Raw genomic sequence first — 16542 nt, forward strand, 5'->3', positions numbered from 1 at the left:
CATTATATGGGAATCTCTCACTGCCACTCCCACGTCTTCCCTTTTCTGTTCCAGGAAATATGGTGCGTTGTTTTTCATAGAAGTGGAAGTAGTGAGGAAAGACAGAAAACCCAGTCTGTGTTTCTGGCCTTCCTGTTGTCCAAGTGACAGGGCATGAAATAGGTCAACAGGCGCCCATCAGGCAGGCGCTGGGATGCAGAGGCATTCCTTTCCTCTTACTGGAATGGAAGATAGACTGAACTGAGGCTCCATGACGGCCACAGTGACTGAGAAGAGATTAGCCTGAACAGTAAGCTGCATCACAACAGCCCAATGCGCCACTGGAAACCATGAAAGCACTACTTGCTTAGAATAATATTTCATTCTAATACAACACTGTACACAACTTGAAAAACAGGAAAACAAGACAGATTAATTAATTAGATTCTAACTTTAAAATTCCTAAAAAGCAACTTCCAGTCAAGGACATGGTATAATTTGGAAAGTGATAAATAAATGAGTAAATAGATAATACAAGACTACAGAAGCTCTTTGGGCCCGTGTCAAACAGGGGCAATCATATTTAACAGTGTCTGTATTTGCAGTAGTCAGTGGTGGTGATCAGATATTCCATTTCATCAAGCTTCAGAGACTCACCGAAGACTAACATCAGTCTCAAAATTGATATTACGGACTAAAGAATGAAGAATAAAGATTTGAATGGCTGTTTGCACTCATCACACAATCAACATATTCAAACTTTGGATACTTATTTGAGATTCATTGGAAGGAAAGTCAGAGTGTTCGCTGTGACTTTCACTTCCATAAAACAGATTTTTCAGGGTTTCTTTTTTTCCCCACAAAGCCCCTCCCACCACTGTTCTTGGCTAATTTTCACCAATAAAATGAAATACATCTGGGATTGCTGTATACCTTCTTGCCCATCATATTTTTCATTGTAAAACATCTTCCTGAACTTGGGTAATACAGCAATTGTCATTAAAATATCCTAAGATAACACAGTAGGCTATATTTAAGCTGTTCTTTGTGCAAACACATCATTGCAAAACCTTATCTGCATAAGAGTTTACCTTCAGTGCCCTAATGAATAAAAGGTAAAACTGAGGCAAGAACTTGTAAACATTTGGTTTCTATTATCAAAATATGAAAGTATTTGTGTTGAGTTTATTTAATAAAAGGAGTCAGGAAAGAGTTTGCTGTTTCAGTAACTGATAATCAGGATGTATGAGAGAAAAATATTCTCAGTAGCTGAGGTGAAATTTCTTCTTTTGGGATAACCCAATAATCAGTCAAAATAAAAAAGCTTAGTGACGGAAAATAAATGTTTTGGTTGTGGCAAGTTTAAAAAGAGACTTGAAATCATGAAAAAGTAGGACATTTTTTATCATTGGCTGAAACTTTTAATGTTTTAAAACTTTTAGTGTTAAGAAAATCATTTGGACTTAATAGACAGAAAAAATAATTATAGGACTGAAATAAAAAGCAAAGAAAAGCTTATTTACTAAGCTGATACAGAGCTGTATACCCAACACTACCCAGCCTCCTCTGTAAGCAGAGGTCCAGTAAAAAACACCCTTACACATTAGTCTGGACTCACTGCTGTGACATCTTGTCAGCAGGTAGAATGTTATGTCAATCGTGTCTGACCAACAAACTTTCATCCTTACTGTTTAAAAGACAATAGTATGCAAGTCTTCGTTGTGTATTTAAACTGGGATACTTTCTTTGTGCCTAAAAAGTGAACAGCTCTGTGCTTCCTCTGCAGCACTGCATGGAAGTGCAGCATGAGAGCTGGCAAGACACAGAGCACCACTTGGCCTGAGCTCCTTGGCTCCTTTAATCATTTTGATTGAATCATTTTAACTGGCCTGTATACTAAGACTCTTAACACAGCATCCATATGCTGACCATTTTTCACTACTTATAGGGCCAATACCCTACAGAAATATCCAATAGCACAGGCCATGAGCTGGCCAACAGAGGGGGAGAAGTTCTTCATTCTCCAAATGGAAAACAGTTTAACACAGGGCTTACTGAAGGAATAATATGCCATTTTATGTAATTGCTGGTTTATAGGATAAGCATGTGTACTGGGTAACAGGTTGTAGTGACTATTTCTGAACTTAGCTTTAAGCTTCGGAGGATTTCTATCATTGTATTATACATTAAGTAGACTTGTTGCCAGACTCAGGATGTATTAAGCATTTGTGATTCCCTTTCCTGGATTGAACAAAAAGGACAAATGTTTTGTGGAAATATTAAGCTGATAATAAGAGATGGAAAGTCAACCTCTAATCTCAAGCCACACTAAGCTCCCTTTCATCTAACCACAGTTTAAGACATAGCCAACAGAGAGAATACCGAATTTACAAAAGGGTTCACCAACATTTCTAAAAGCAAAATCAATTCATTTTGAAGCCTATGAAACTTTGATGAACTTTGACATATAAATTGACGCCATCTGGACAACACTGACTGCTGTGTCACCAAAACTTCCAGCACCACATAGTCGCAATTATGTGTTAATGAATTTCGTGGTGCCAATTTCTGGAAACATTATGAATAAGATGACGCCCAGTAATCTCAACTTCACTCTCAGAGGGCGAAGATTTGTCTTCGGGCTGTTGTTCTAAAAATAAAAACAGTGCTAGCGCAGACAGCAGAAACAACATACACACAGAGAGGCCAGGATTACTATTCCCAGACTGTAGACAAGCCGCAGCTAGCTGCTGACAGATATACAAACCACATCAGTACAAGTCTGATTTGGTATGCATCGAACACACAATACTCAAGCTTAGAAATTCAAATGTTCAAGCCAGCGTGTTTTTAAGGTGTCAGTTTCATACACACATTGTGGGTTGCTCCCCTTTAAATTTATGATTTTTTATAAACTCAGACCTGAAGGCTTCAATGTATCAACATTATAGTCTTCAGTTACACAAACAGGACATTTAAACAGCACACGCCTCCTTCTGCAAATACAAAGAGCAAAGGAATGGCCGGTGTGTTTACTGTCCCAACCTCTAACTGCCATGGAAAGTATGACTGATGTAACTTCCTCTCAGTGTCCTGGCTATCAGAAGTTGGACACACTTGCTTCCTCATGTTAAATCCCTGCTCTACGTCAGTTTGCTCCAATATTGTGTTGAGGTGGCACAATAATCTATGTCCTTCCACATTCTTTGGCTTGTTGCTCATTGTTGTGTCGTAGTCTGCTCCGTGTGGAGAGCCGCAAACGCCAGGCAAAATGAATCACTGCTTCAGACATTATAGCAGACAGATAAGCATTCAGTATGGCCTTAGAAGTGTTTTAATTGGCATAAGTCAACCAAGTTCAGACTCTAACATTGTATGAGAGGAATGGGACTTCTCAGAGGTGGCCTTGGGAAGTTATTTTCAATGCAGCGATAAATTTGTCAGCAAGAGGGCTGCTAAAAAATGTTAATATGAAAAAATATCCCAAATGTTTGGGTGAAAGAGGAAGACAGATGTCACTGTGTGTCTGAGAGGAGGCCAAATGTGGTTCATGTGTGAAACCAGAGGAGGAAAATGGCCTTACCACAGGAGAACACCAAGCTGAAGCTATGCAGAACATAATCCTACCTGAGCACGACATGAAAATACTGTTTCCATTCCAATACTAGACATTATTGCATAGTGGACACTGAAGTGGATCTTATCTGGGCTGGCAAGGAAATATCATTAAAAATCTCCATACACACACAGTTATTCTGGTTGATTAAACCTCTGCTAATTTTGATGTTGGGCAAAGCTATGATGACAGTTTCATGAGGTCACCAAACTCCATGTACCAATTATAATGACGGAAGCGATAAGTGTCCCGCCATGACGGATGCAACTAAGCAAACAGGAGATTCATGGAGATGTCAATCAAGTACCAAGTAATCTGTACACAGTCCTTAAAAAAATGTAATAAAGTAGATTAACTGAAACAAACATGACTCTGTCATGGTCAACAACACTTTTTTTGGAAGCACCCAATAAATGCCTGAAGTTCTTTTTTGTTTGTTTGTTTTTTTAATTTCAGACAAAACAATTCTAAAAGAGAGGAAAAATATTTGAATGTTAAATTATATAACCATGGTGTTACAATCTGATATACAAACATCTTGGGTGTCTATATCATGGAGATGATTAGCTCAGTTTCTGTACCCTTACCAGCAGAGATAAAAATAGTAACTTCATGTTCTGTTGCTAAGTGTGAACAGAGAGAACAATGTTATAGTTATTGATAGTAGCCATATCCTCCTTATTTCAAGAAAAACGCCATGCTTTTCCAAGTTTTTGGCAATGTCCTCAAACATTACAGCTCCCTTCAAGCATCCTAATCACACTGCTGGAGAAACCACGTGTGTGAAAATTCCCATTTTTGACCATGTGAGAGTAACTGAACAAACATGTTTTAGCTTTCCTTTAGTCCTGGGACCAAAATGGGTACAACTGACTGGTAGTCCTGAAATAGACTCAGTGTTATTGGACTATATTTTACTGACAATTCATCAACAGCTGACAACACGCTGACCACAGGCTCTGGTCTTGGCTGCTCTCCTGGTGAGCCAGCGGGTAGACAGGAAGGCTCAATGTAGTAGTCATCGTTGTACTTTGGTTCTGATAACGACCGCTTATCACTGCAGCAGACAGCTTACTCCTTAGCCTTCCACTTCAGAGATAACAGCATCGATCAAATCTGAACGAGTTCTTCTATGTTCCCACGTTTCCTTCCCCACTTCCAGCACCAGAACTGTTATTCTACTTTACAAGCCCTAAGTCTGACAAACATCAGCTGGCTGTTTCACCGTCTGGGTGGAATGAAAGCTAATGAGGAGAGTGCAAACACACTCACTTCATACTCTAACCATTACTATGCTGCTGTTCACTGGAGCAAAAGGTTAAAAAGTTTATGCTTGTCAAGTTGATGCTTGTCAATATACTACCGCCTTGTCAAGAAACAGGAATACCTCAGGTGAAAAATAGATTCCATGTGTCCTTAGGCTAAGTGCTGTTGGATCAATAGTTTCATGCCATGAATGGGCGTGATGAAAGATCAAACAATTTCATGATTAATTCTAATTTGCTATAAAGGTCTGAAGATTCTCAGTCATCCAGGTCATGCTTATCCAAGAATGGTTGAATTGAGGGTAGCTGCACTTGGTCCAAGTCTATTTACCCTCAATTCAACCCATCTTAGAATTTATTATAGACGCTCATTAAAGAAAACGGAGAGTGGATTTATAAGAGTAATGGGTCAATCAATTAAAAATATAGCTGACTGCTTCATTTCATAATGGAGTGTGGGAGGTTGGACCAAGGATCATGGAGTACTTTACCAAGCACAGTTTAAATGCTTTTCATAGCCCGGAGAAGATGATTGATTATACAGAGTGTGACCATGGTGGTGTATCCTTTCAGTTGCTCAGTTAATATTTTTACTCTCATTTTATTTTTAATCTTATAATTTATTCTGTACCAAGAGTGATATTTATCAACGAGGAGGCCATTTCTGCTTAGTAACGATAATTAGCAAGGTGGCAGAAGTAATATCTGCCTTCTTGGTTGTTACTCTTTGACTCAACAATCTTGTGTGTAATTAACTGTGCATTCTTTTCTCTATGTGTGTGTGTGTGTGCGCGCGCATGCATGCATGAGGATGAAACTGGGAGCTAATCTTTTCAAGCATGCAGTAGCTTGCAACCATTGCCTTCCAATCTGAGCCTACTGTGATCTATCTTCAAGCAACACACATTACTGCTATGAAATGATGCAGCTTAACACCCACCGCAGATTAAAAAAAAACAAAAAAAAACCCAACACTGTATTTTCTGTGTGTGTGTGTGTGTGTGTGTGTGTGTGTGTGTGTGTGTGTGTGTGTGTGTGTGTGTGTGTGTGTGTGTGTGTGTGACTGTGCATGCTGCCCTAACATGCCACCTGCCTCTGGTCTATTCATTATCTATATTTGTTGAGATAGAAACATGCAAACATAATCACATGGCACCATAAAAAATGATAAACCTCCATGTACCGAATGTATAGATACGTGTGAACAAATATAAGGAGGCCCTGTACGCGTATATTAACATGCAAATGCTCGTTTTGTTAAAGAAATTGGGAGAGGTTACGCAGACGTGGAAGAGCAGCTTGCTTGTCTTTCGATGAGTGGGAAGTTGCTGCTGAGTGCAGTTAAGAGGGACTTTGAAATGGAAATCTTAGGGAGGCGCAGTGAGCTCGGGGCAGTGGAGGGATGTGAGCGTGAGACTGATGATACCATCTCCTCTGGCAGGTTCCCTCATGCTTACAGTCGGGCGGATCTCACTCAGCACTTTCCTCCACCCGGCTCCCGACATCTACACACAGTAGTGAACGAATACACACAAAAGGACCTGTGCTCACTGAATACAGTAACACAACACGGTGGATCCGTAAAGGTGTTGACATGCTCAGAAATATTAATGGTGCTAGAACAGAGCTGAACAACTAACTTCTAACCCGTTTAATCAGCTTTCATAACTCCATATTCATCAGTGCTCATCAGTCAGTGCTCTGCTAGTGTGCATCTTAGTCAGTACTCATTAGTCAGGACTTGTCTGAAAGAGATTTACTCAGACCTGACATGAGAGGAGATTAGCTCAAATCTATTGTGTTTGGCAAATGTTTGTCTTTGCCTTTTAAAACAAAAGAGAAAGGCAGAAACAGACAAAGAGGGATAAGTGATGCTGAGGAAAACCAGGATACAAACAGAAGCAGACCTGACTCTGTTTCCTCCAGTCTCCCCGTCTGGTTCCCCATGTTGGTCCGCTCCGCGACTCCCACACTCCACACCGGGCGGACTAATCCAAGAATCCGTGGCTGCGGGGGGAGAGTTATGAGCGTGTGGGTGTCTGGGTTGTCGTATCTGCTCAGCACCCACAATCACCTCCACTCAGTCACAGTCAAGGGGAAAACCATAAGAAACACAAAATTTCTTCTTGTTCTTCCCTCCCTCTTGTCTTCTTTTCTCCACTCCTTCCCAGGACTGTGTCTGTATGTCTGTGTGCATGTGTTAGAGGAGGCAGGCTGCGTGTCCTGTCAGTGACTGCCTGCGAGTGGTTGCGAGTATGCGTGTCCTCCAGGACGGTGACAGTATGTCACACTGGCAGGCAGGCGGGCGTGCAGGCAGCGTCGTGTGCACTTCATTATCGCTGTGATGACTGGAATCAGCTCAGAGGGGGAGTGGCCTGGCTATACACACACACACACACACCTCCTCCCACTCCTGCCAGGCAGTTTACTCTCACCAATACCAGTTGAACAATGGTGAGATGAACCGTCCCTCTCACTGGTACTGAAAGGACAAGTGAATATACACAGAGAGAGAGAGAGAGAGAGAGAGAGAGAGAGAGAGAGAGAGAGAGAGAGAGAGAGAGAGAGAGAGAGAGAGAGAGAGAGAGACAGAGAGAGAGAGAGAGAGAGAGAGAGAAATGAGGGTGGGGAAGGGAAGGGAAGGAAGGAAAGAGGAGCTAGAAGAAAGGAAAGGCACTATTTTTTTTATTTTTTGGCACAGGGTGACAGTGCAGCTCTTGTCTTTTGTTTTCAAGAGAAGTTGCAGGCTGGGACCATTTACAAAGTCTCCCCTGCACACACACACACACACACACACACACACACACACACACACACACACACACACACACACACACACACACACACACACACACACACACACACACACACACACACACACACACACACACACACACACACACACACACACACACACACAAACAAAAGTGGGTAAAGGGGGTAAGAGGCCACCCCAGGCGTCGTATACCATTTCCCCCCGCAGCGCACCCAGCAGGAAACAATACTATGTGTGTATGTGAGTGTGCCTACAGTACATGTGTATGAGGTGGAGGGTGTGTTTGTGTGTGTGTGTGTGTGTGTGTGTGTGTGTGTGTGTGTGTGTGTGTGTGTGTGTGTGTGTGTGTGTGTGTGTGTGTGTGCTAGTTTTTGGTGGGGTTGTGTGGAGCTAATAGGAGACTGGCTTGTTTTTTTTTGTCTCTTCTCATTCACAGTGTATGCAAGTGTTAAATATTTATGATGGCGAGAGCTACAGGGAGAAACCAAGTTGGAAGGGAGTATGACTCGTCATTTTTGGTCTAGCCGATCTTCAGTGTTGTATTTTTGAGTGTGCGTATAGTGCAACTATTAGGAAAATCATTGTAAAACCCTCTTGGAAGTCTGACTAAAAGAGAAGGAAGTCCAAAACTGCAGCACTACACTACAGGCAGATTGCTGTCATTAATTAATAAAAAAAAGAAAAAAGAAAAAGAGAATTATATTTTATTTATGAGCCAAAATCAAATTCATACCACAACAGTTACAGGAAACCAAAGAAATTATAATTGCATTATTTTGCAAATTAAAACTGTTCTGAAATGACACCAACTTGAGCAAACAACCCTAGAAATACCATACCACACCCACAATATTATGTATTATATTGACTATTTAAGGTTTCTTTGATATAGTACGCTGTGCTGTGATGGCCTGAAAAGAAGCCTCTATCAGTCAAGGGCGCTAATCTGTAAGGACTGGGTATCAGAAATGAAAATGATTCTTGACTGCATCATCAGTTTCTTAAAGCCACACTTGACACAGATAAACCCTGATATTTTTAGTAGTGTGAGTCTCTCTGTTGCATAAGCTCAGAGCTACCAGTTTATTGCCTACATGTTCACAGTTGAATAAATAGAATAATAAAGGAATGGCCATTTAAATTTGTAGCTGTATTTGATGCGCAAAATACTCTCCAACTCCAGCCAAAAAAAAAAAACTCAGATAGCTGTGAGAAAGGTCTAGTTTGCTGCATTCTTCTACCCACGTCAGGTTGGATATTCAACCCTTTCCTACAACACGCTGCCGCTTCCAAGCCTCTTCACAGATCCTATGAATGTTGCATAAACTATTGCGTTTCCCGTCTTCCTTTCTATGTATTCTCATCCCTCTTCCTCTCGGAGCAGCACATCCACCTTGGTAAACAAACACGTCTCTAATCCAGCTAAGAATGTTCTGCTCACCGCAGGATGTCCATCTCTGTGGGCCCAACAGGCCTCTTTCAAGATCTGGCAGGACCATTTCTCTTTGTCGTGCAACTTTAGGGGACTCGCTCGGGTCACAAGCTTCTCAAGGGAGGAATTTTCAAAGTTGATGCCAAAACTCTTGGTCAACAAACCCTAAAAGAGGCCAGGTGTGTTTATGTCTGAGCTGAGGCCAGATAACAGGCAGCAGATGCAGTGTACAGTGTTAATTCTGAAGCAAAACCCTTCTGGTGCACTGTAGTGAGTAGGAGGAAAGCTATTCCCACTTGCCATTATCCGTTTTACACTGCATGCATAATAAACAGAGGAGTGCATTATCATACTGTATATTGTAGTAGATATATAGACATATTTAGTAATGGACGGGGCAGTATGGGACACATAAAAGGTAAAGGTGTTTGTAATTGTTGCTTGCCTATTCATCATCATGTGTAAGCATTTACTATATGTCTCTTTACTGCTTGTGTCAGTGTGCGTCTGTCATGGCTGAGTGCTTATGCAGGCTGAGGCGCTTCCCCGGTGGACTGAGGCATGTTTGATTAATTCATCTGACAGATATGAGGAGCTAAAGGACCATACCTCTCCCTCCCGCTGCCTCCCAAACACTGACGCAGACAGACAGATGGGGCCCCGCTGGGAACACATGTTACGGATGAGTCTGTCGTCTGAGTTGTGCATAGTAACAAAACTCTGGGTCCGTTATATTCCTGTACTGCGTCAGCTTCTCTGCTTATCTTTCGCCGTGGCTGTTCACAGAGGTCGACCGGCACTAGCATCGTACATTCATTTTTCTTTTTTCCTGACAGGAAAGTTGTGATTAGGGAAGATACACGAGCTAGGGGTTGATACATTGGGGAATATAAAAATCCATCTGGCGGCTCTAGCTAATCTCACATATAGCGAATAATCTGAGAGGAAACTCCATCACTTGCTGGCTGGAGACCTTTTATGCAGCATCCTTTGGAGGTTAACAAAAAAAAATAACGCTCTGTATGTGGTTGATGTATACTCAGGGAATGACATAGTAAAAAATAAACTTGGGTCTGGGTCCTGTTCATCTTCATCCTGCACTATTTTGTATTCTATCAGGACAGAACATACATACAATATACACATAAGTCAGCCTGTAGTACCCTGCATGTAACAAACCCTCCTTGACTAGAAATAATCATGACAACAAGATGGTCAATAGAGAGGAGTGATGAAACATGATCTCTGTATGTGATAATGTGTCACTATTCTGTGTTTACTGTCAGTCATTGTTATCTATTGTGATGCCAGCGCTGTTCACAGGTCAAATCTATCATCTGAGGTATCACCACTGAAACGGTATCACGCACACTAATTTGTGCCTGAATGAACTCAGACAGAGCAGAACGTTGCAGAAGGTGAACTAAAACGCATGTATGTTCAAGACTTTTAAGATCAACTCTGCTCACCCAAACATTACCGATCAGCGTGAAAGCATGGAATGAACAGGGGTGAAATAAAGTGCCTGTCAATGAGGTGCCCATTTGTAAAGTTATGCTCTGCGGTCACCCCCAACAGTCTTGTTATTTATAGAGCAGGACAGTCTTATCTCCTTCTGTCTCTTCTCCACGCACACTCCGCAGGGACACCTCTTCTAGTGAAAGCTTTACTGAATTAATGATGAGGTGTTTTAAATAAGTCATCATGATGAGGCTGGGTTTTTAACCCGTTGTCTGACAGCACGGTAGAGTTGGTAAAGTGCCAACTGGGATAGAGACAAGAGCCCATTAGCAAAAATAACAGTTTTGATTCATTAGTACAGCATGCTGTGAGGGCAAGCAAGGGTGGGGTCAGACTATCAGTCAGCTGACCTTTTTAGCCAATACTCTGCATGAATGAACTTGTGTAGATTTCAATTCTTGGTGACCTTTGATGTTTTACAGCTATCTAACCTTCTGCGATTACCTTCTTTAACACCTAAGAGAAGTATAAAAATAACTGTTCTTGAATCTTGTTTTTTTTTTATAGACACTCTTTTGAAGTCTTTTAGAGACACAAAATGCTTTTATCACGAAAGAGCAGGGACTCCAGTGAAATCTGTCACTCACACTGTGAAGCCTGAAGCTGCATAGCTGATATCTAGAATTGGAGATGAGAAGGTACCGTAAAAAAAAATTCCAAAATGATAATAAAAATGGTAGTTTCTATCTAGTGTGAGCAATTTCGGTTGATTTCATCTAGAGAGAAAAAAAATGGTACTGCAGATCAGTTTCATGGCTGAGGAATGACTGTGACACTAATCAGAATTTGACTAAATGTTGTAGAATGCTTTGTCCTCACAGTGCTGCAGTATTTTTAAAAAAATGCATGGATTAGCATGAGTAATATGCTATATTGATTGTTTCCTTATTTTCCCATGTATGCACAATACCTCAGGCACATTTGACCTACTTCTGATAAAACTTTAAAAAGAAAAGATGCATCTCATCACTGCAGTCCTCATTTCTACATTTACCACTGATTGTCTAAAACTAATGCAGTTCCTGTTCAAATATGCCTGTTCAGAACATGCCTCTGGTACTGCTGCTGGCACCTTTCTCGAGAGCCACTTATCCAAATAACTTGCACTGGACACTCCACTTCCTGGAGTACTCAGCAGTACGCCTGCCAAGTGTCAATCAGATGAATGGTTGCTGAGGAAATTGATTGTTGGAGCATACTAACTGGATAGATTGTTGGATAGATTAAAAACAAAAAAAACCCTCCTACATTCAATCACAAAAAGTTCAGCCGATAAGAGTGTCATTAAAATGTAGCTGTGATATAACAGAACCAGATACTAGACTGAAAATGGTATCCATTCAGTCAAATAACAATTGCTTGCTAAAACTGCTTTTCTCAGCTCAAGGAAAGTATTACAAATATAAAAGCTCCATGGATCAAAAATGTATCATAAAAATAGTGATAATTGACCTTATTTGCAGTTCGAGGTGTCCTGTCAGCAGTTTTACAGACGTCTCTTTTACAATGGTGGTCTATGGGGAAAATGCTTCTTGAGCCGCAGGGGGATTTTTCACTGCAGTAAAGAGTGACCACTGGGAAAAATTGGCTGCAAGGCTGAACAGTGGAGCCCTAGTCAGCTTTTCTAATACATCCATGGTCAAGATCCGCTAGTAAACAAATTTAAGGCTGTTAAGGGATGTTTTTGTAATGATATCTTGATAATTTCTCATCAAAACAGCAAAACACTGGACTTCATTGGATCTTCAGCCATACATCCACCAAGTGTCAACTAGATTAGATGAACAGTTGTCGAGAAAACGAAGGACAGTGTTCCTTACTCCATAAAACTTTAGGAAAAGTATGTTTTGAAAGCTCAAGTCAGGATTCTGTTATGCATCCACAGTCTAGCTGAAAAATCTGCTCGGATGGCTTCTGAGCAAAGACTCAATTACTGGCTGACAGGTATGATGACAGCTCTGCTGCATTGCGCCTCAGAACCCGGTAAGTCCTGACTGTTCCTTGTCAGTGTGGAATGTCACATATCAACTAGGGAGAAACTGGTCTGTTTACGATGGACCTGTTAACGCTGATGGGTGACAATATCATGGAGACACACCTGAAGACACACCTCAGCATTCCAGTGAATGTGTTCATCCCAAAATGTCAAAATGCAAATTATGGATTGCTGACACTTCTCTTCATCTCCATATCAATAAATACAAACACTCATTTCAGATTGTTACATCTCAACATCAAAGAGTTCAAAATACCACAGATCACCACCCCAATCTATATTCAAATCATGACATTTCCCCTGTGTGGATTCGTCAGAAGGACTCTCAGGTCAGATTCAGTGACTTACTATTGACTTAAACAGGTTCAATGATAATTGTCACCACTTGCATGCATGGTTGACTTTGATTTTCCACTTGCTGATTAGCTTGATTTTCGAAACCTGTTTGACCTATACATTCATTGTCTGATCTCATATGTCTTGATGTGCACTGGTGTAAAGTCCCGACACAGGTGCAGAACAACACAGCAGGACTGATGGGAAAATCATGTCAAGTAAAGCTAAAATCACCCTTATCATGAGTGTCTCAAAGTTAAAGACAAGGGGAGAATATGCCTATTAGTATATGTTTGAGCTTGTGTAGTATCAAATAATTCAGTGAAATTACTCATTTACTCACTTACTTATTATAAAATATATTTGATCTAATCAAATCATCAATATTTTTCAATTGGGTACCTAAGGGGAATACAGTTAGTTAGTTCAAAGCTAAAACCCAAAGGGTGCATTTTTTAAGGGAAAACAAACACCTGAAATACCACGACTAATGATTTTGCTTCTGCTCTAATGGTAAAGCAACTGGAATGCAAAACAAGTTCAATATAGTGTCAGTTTATTTATATACCGCCTTGAAGACAGAACAGCATAACTTACAGTATGTGTCACACTGTAAAGCACTGTAAAGCATCACAACTCTGTGCTCTCTTTAAAAGATGTTTTTCTTTATGATAAAGAATTATTTAACAAGATTCCTGCCCTCAACTTGGTCGACTACCAGAACTGGCTAGCAAAACTAGGTCAGACCGACTACGTAAAGGGTAATTAATTCATCATGCATAGTGCAAAGTGTGAATGTTTTCTTGTCCTTGGTTGTGAAAACACTTTGAAAAAACAAACTTTGGTTAATTAGCACCAAATCCAATAGAAGCTGATCATGGTCTAATTGTCTCTGAAAGAAGCGAGAGCCTCACTTGGCTGTGGTTTCTCAGCTCCTCTGGAGTCTTTTGTCAAATAGAATTCAATTATCTTTGCTTCAGCACAACAGCCCTTTGAAGAAGAATTTCACTGGAGCACAGCATCTACACAGTGTGTGTGGATGGGTTGCCGTAAACAGATGCAGCTATCGCCCTCACAGAGAATTTTACAATAGTGTGCTGTAAACAAAATTATTCACTGCCAAAAAATACCCCGTCATTATCAACCGCCATATTTGCCCTACATACCGAGCTCATAAGTGCAATACCAACACACGAGACATGTAAGAAGTATTTGTCAGGACCTGGGATCCTGTTGATAAGGTGATTAGAAAGTGTTTGATGCAGTCACAGGAAACACTGATGTCATGGAGCACAAACCCCCAGCAACGGTTCTGTGTTTGTACAAACACAAGAGGCAGCAGTGTTTGTCCCATATGTGTCTCACCATCATCATTTCAAGTACAATCAAACATCTTCATTCTTTTCGGTATCCTATAATGTGTCCACACCTTTTCAGCATTGACATGCAACGCCTGAGCCATAAATGAACCTCCATAATAAATATTGATAGTAGAAATCTTGGATCTGCCACACCTTTACAGCCTCAAAGAGCGGAACACTGGTCATTTAGATTAATCTATCTAAAATGGAAGGAGTCTCTGTCTGTCTGTCTGTTTGTATATCTGTATGTCTGTCCTTCCATTTTTAACAACTGTTTTGCCGAGGACCCTGGGAAATGCAGTGTTAAGTGTGAGTTCTTGAGATGTTTTGTTCCTAGCCAGTTGATTATCTCACATTCGCTATTAAGTTGAAGGCTATTTTTTGCTTGAAATGCAATCCTTGATTGTAAACCAAATACTTTTGTGTTTTTGTGAGTTTTGCAGCCACCTTGAAAGGGCAAGGGGTGGAGGAGTGGCACTTTGCCATCTGCAACTTCACCGCTGGATGCCACTAAATCTGGTTCTTTGAATGCTATATTTAATATATTATATATTATTTATTCATTCTTTGCTGCAGACCTCCTTTGTTGATGCTGTAGGGTACTGTATGAAGATGAAATTCTGAATAAGCAGTCTGGCTGTCTGGTGAATGTTAACACATGAAACTTACCGCTTGTAAGCAATTTGAAGTGTGATTTGTTGTTTGGATGATCTGTTCTCAAGAAAACTGCAAGTAGCAATACCGAGCAATTGACCCGTTATGAACAGGCACGTTTTGAGCAGGCACTGCACAAGTATAAATAATGCAATTTCAATAAAGCATCTCACAGCAGGGACCTTTACTTCACTATGTTTGTTTCATGGTATGAAGACAAGGGGCCAGAGGGCAATGAAGTGAATTCTGTCTTGTATTTTCAGATCATAACTGAATTGTAAGACTGCTTTTCAAATATGGACCTTTTGAGCACAATGGGAAATAGTTTTGTGAAATGCTGTTTAGAATAAAATCTGCATAGTATAAGCAAGTTGCATGGGAAATGGTTAAATGTTTAAGATGATACTTAACATGAATTTCCCAATAATATTTGGCCCAACCTAAACATAGTCATGCTTGCTGTGATCCACAAAATGTTTCCATGGTAAAGAACAGTGTTCAAACATGTTTTATTTAAGAGAGCAATTATATTTGTGACTTGGAAATTAAACTCTAACCTTTAGGTCTTCAGTGAAGTTAATAGTATAGTGTTTATCTAAAATAATGTTTTGCATATTTCATAACATTGCATGAAGTCATTGATATTCTCATTCAGAGCTTCAGGGTAGTTCTCAGTAGTTGGTACTATACAGTAAAATCTGCTATACAATACAGTACTGTGAGCTAAAGGAACACTAACACAGAGTGTACATGTACACAGGCACATGCAAAGACATGTGACATGTCACACTGTAAAGCCAAATAACAGCAGAAGACCAGCCAATAATATCCCCGGCTTCATTTTCCAACTCATGCTTTTGGATACAAAATAGTTCATTTTTCCTTATTGGTCATCCAAAACATAGCCTGCTGTTCACACGGCTGAGCAGATGTTGGCTGAAGAACACACTATGAATTTGTCCAGTCTCTCATTTTTGGGCTGAAACCCTGAGAACCGCAGTCCTCAGCCACCTGCACCCCACCGGTGCCAACCAAACACGAAGAAAGAGACAAAAGAAAAAAGAAAGTAAAGGGCAGAGAGAGGCATCTCTCTGGCTGCTAGTTGCAACAAGCACCTGGAAGCTGTGACAACGGTACCATTACTGATGTGCTGTGGCCCTCTAGTGGTCACAAGTTGTTAGTTGCACAACTTTCATACTACAATGATCTCTAAACCCAGAGAACAGATACAGATCACATCTACTATTTGTGAAGATTATTGGTCTGTTTCCTGCTCTACAGGATTATATTATGTTTTTGTACATCAAACCAAATCTCTAAAATGATTTATATTTTAATTGATTTATTTTAAATATCTGACATGAGTTGTATTCCCCTACCAGAGAGAGTGCGAGGGCGGGCCTCAGCAAGATCTGAGATGGCTCCGGTGGTCACTGTCTTCTTCATCCTGTAGCCAGAGGCAGCAGCTCCCAGCATAGGCTTTGTCAAGGCATCATCACTGCTGGCTCTTTTCAGCTAGAAACACATCAGCTGTTAATACCAAGAATGTACATCTATCTAATAATATTACAGTAGTGATTTATTTCAATTACCATCACTATTGTAC

At 40.5% G+C, this 16542-nt stretch overlaps 1 protein-coding gene across 3 annotated transcripts in view; it reads right to left on the bottom strand.

Moving 5' to 3' along the window:
- Positions 1 to 16542, bottom strand: part of specc1 (sperm antigen with calponin homology and coiled-coil domains 1) — a 62083-nt gene that overhangs the window by 41246 nt on the left and 4295 nt on the right. For all 3 annotated transcript variants that reach the window (XM_062432817.1, XM_062432819.1, XM_062432818.1), the window contains exon 3: positions 16316 to 16451. In XM_062432817.1, the coding sequence (XP_062288801.1) occupies positions 16316 to 16451 (136 nt within the window). The remainder of the gene's footprint in view (positions 1 to 16315; positions 16452 to 16542) is intronic.

The sequence above is a fragment of the Scomber scombrus genome, chromosome 14 (assembly GCF_963691925.1).
Source record: "Scomber scombrus chromosome 14, fScoSco1.1, whole genome shotgun sequence".
Classification (NCBI taxonomy): domain Eukaryota; kingdom Metazoa; phylum Chordata; class Actinopteri; order Scombriformes; family Scombridae; genus Scomber; species Scomber scombrus.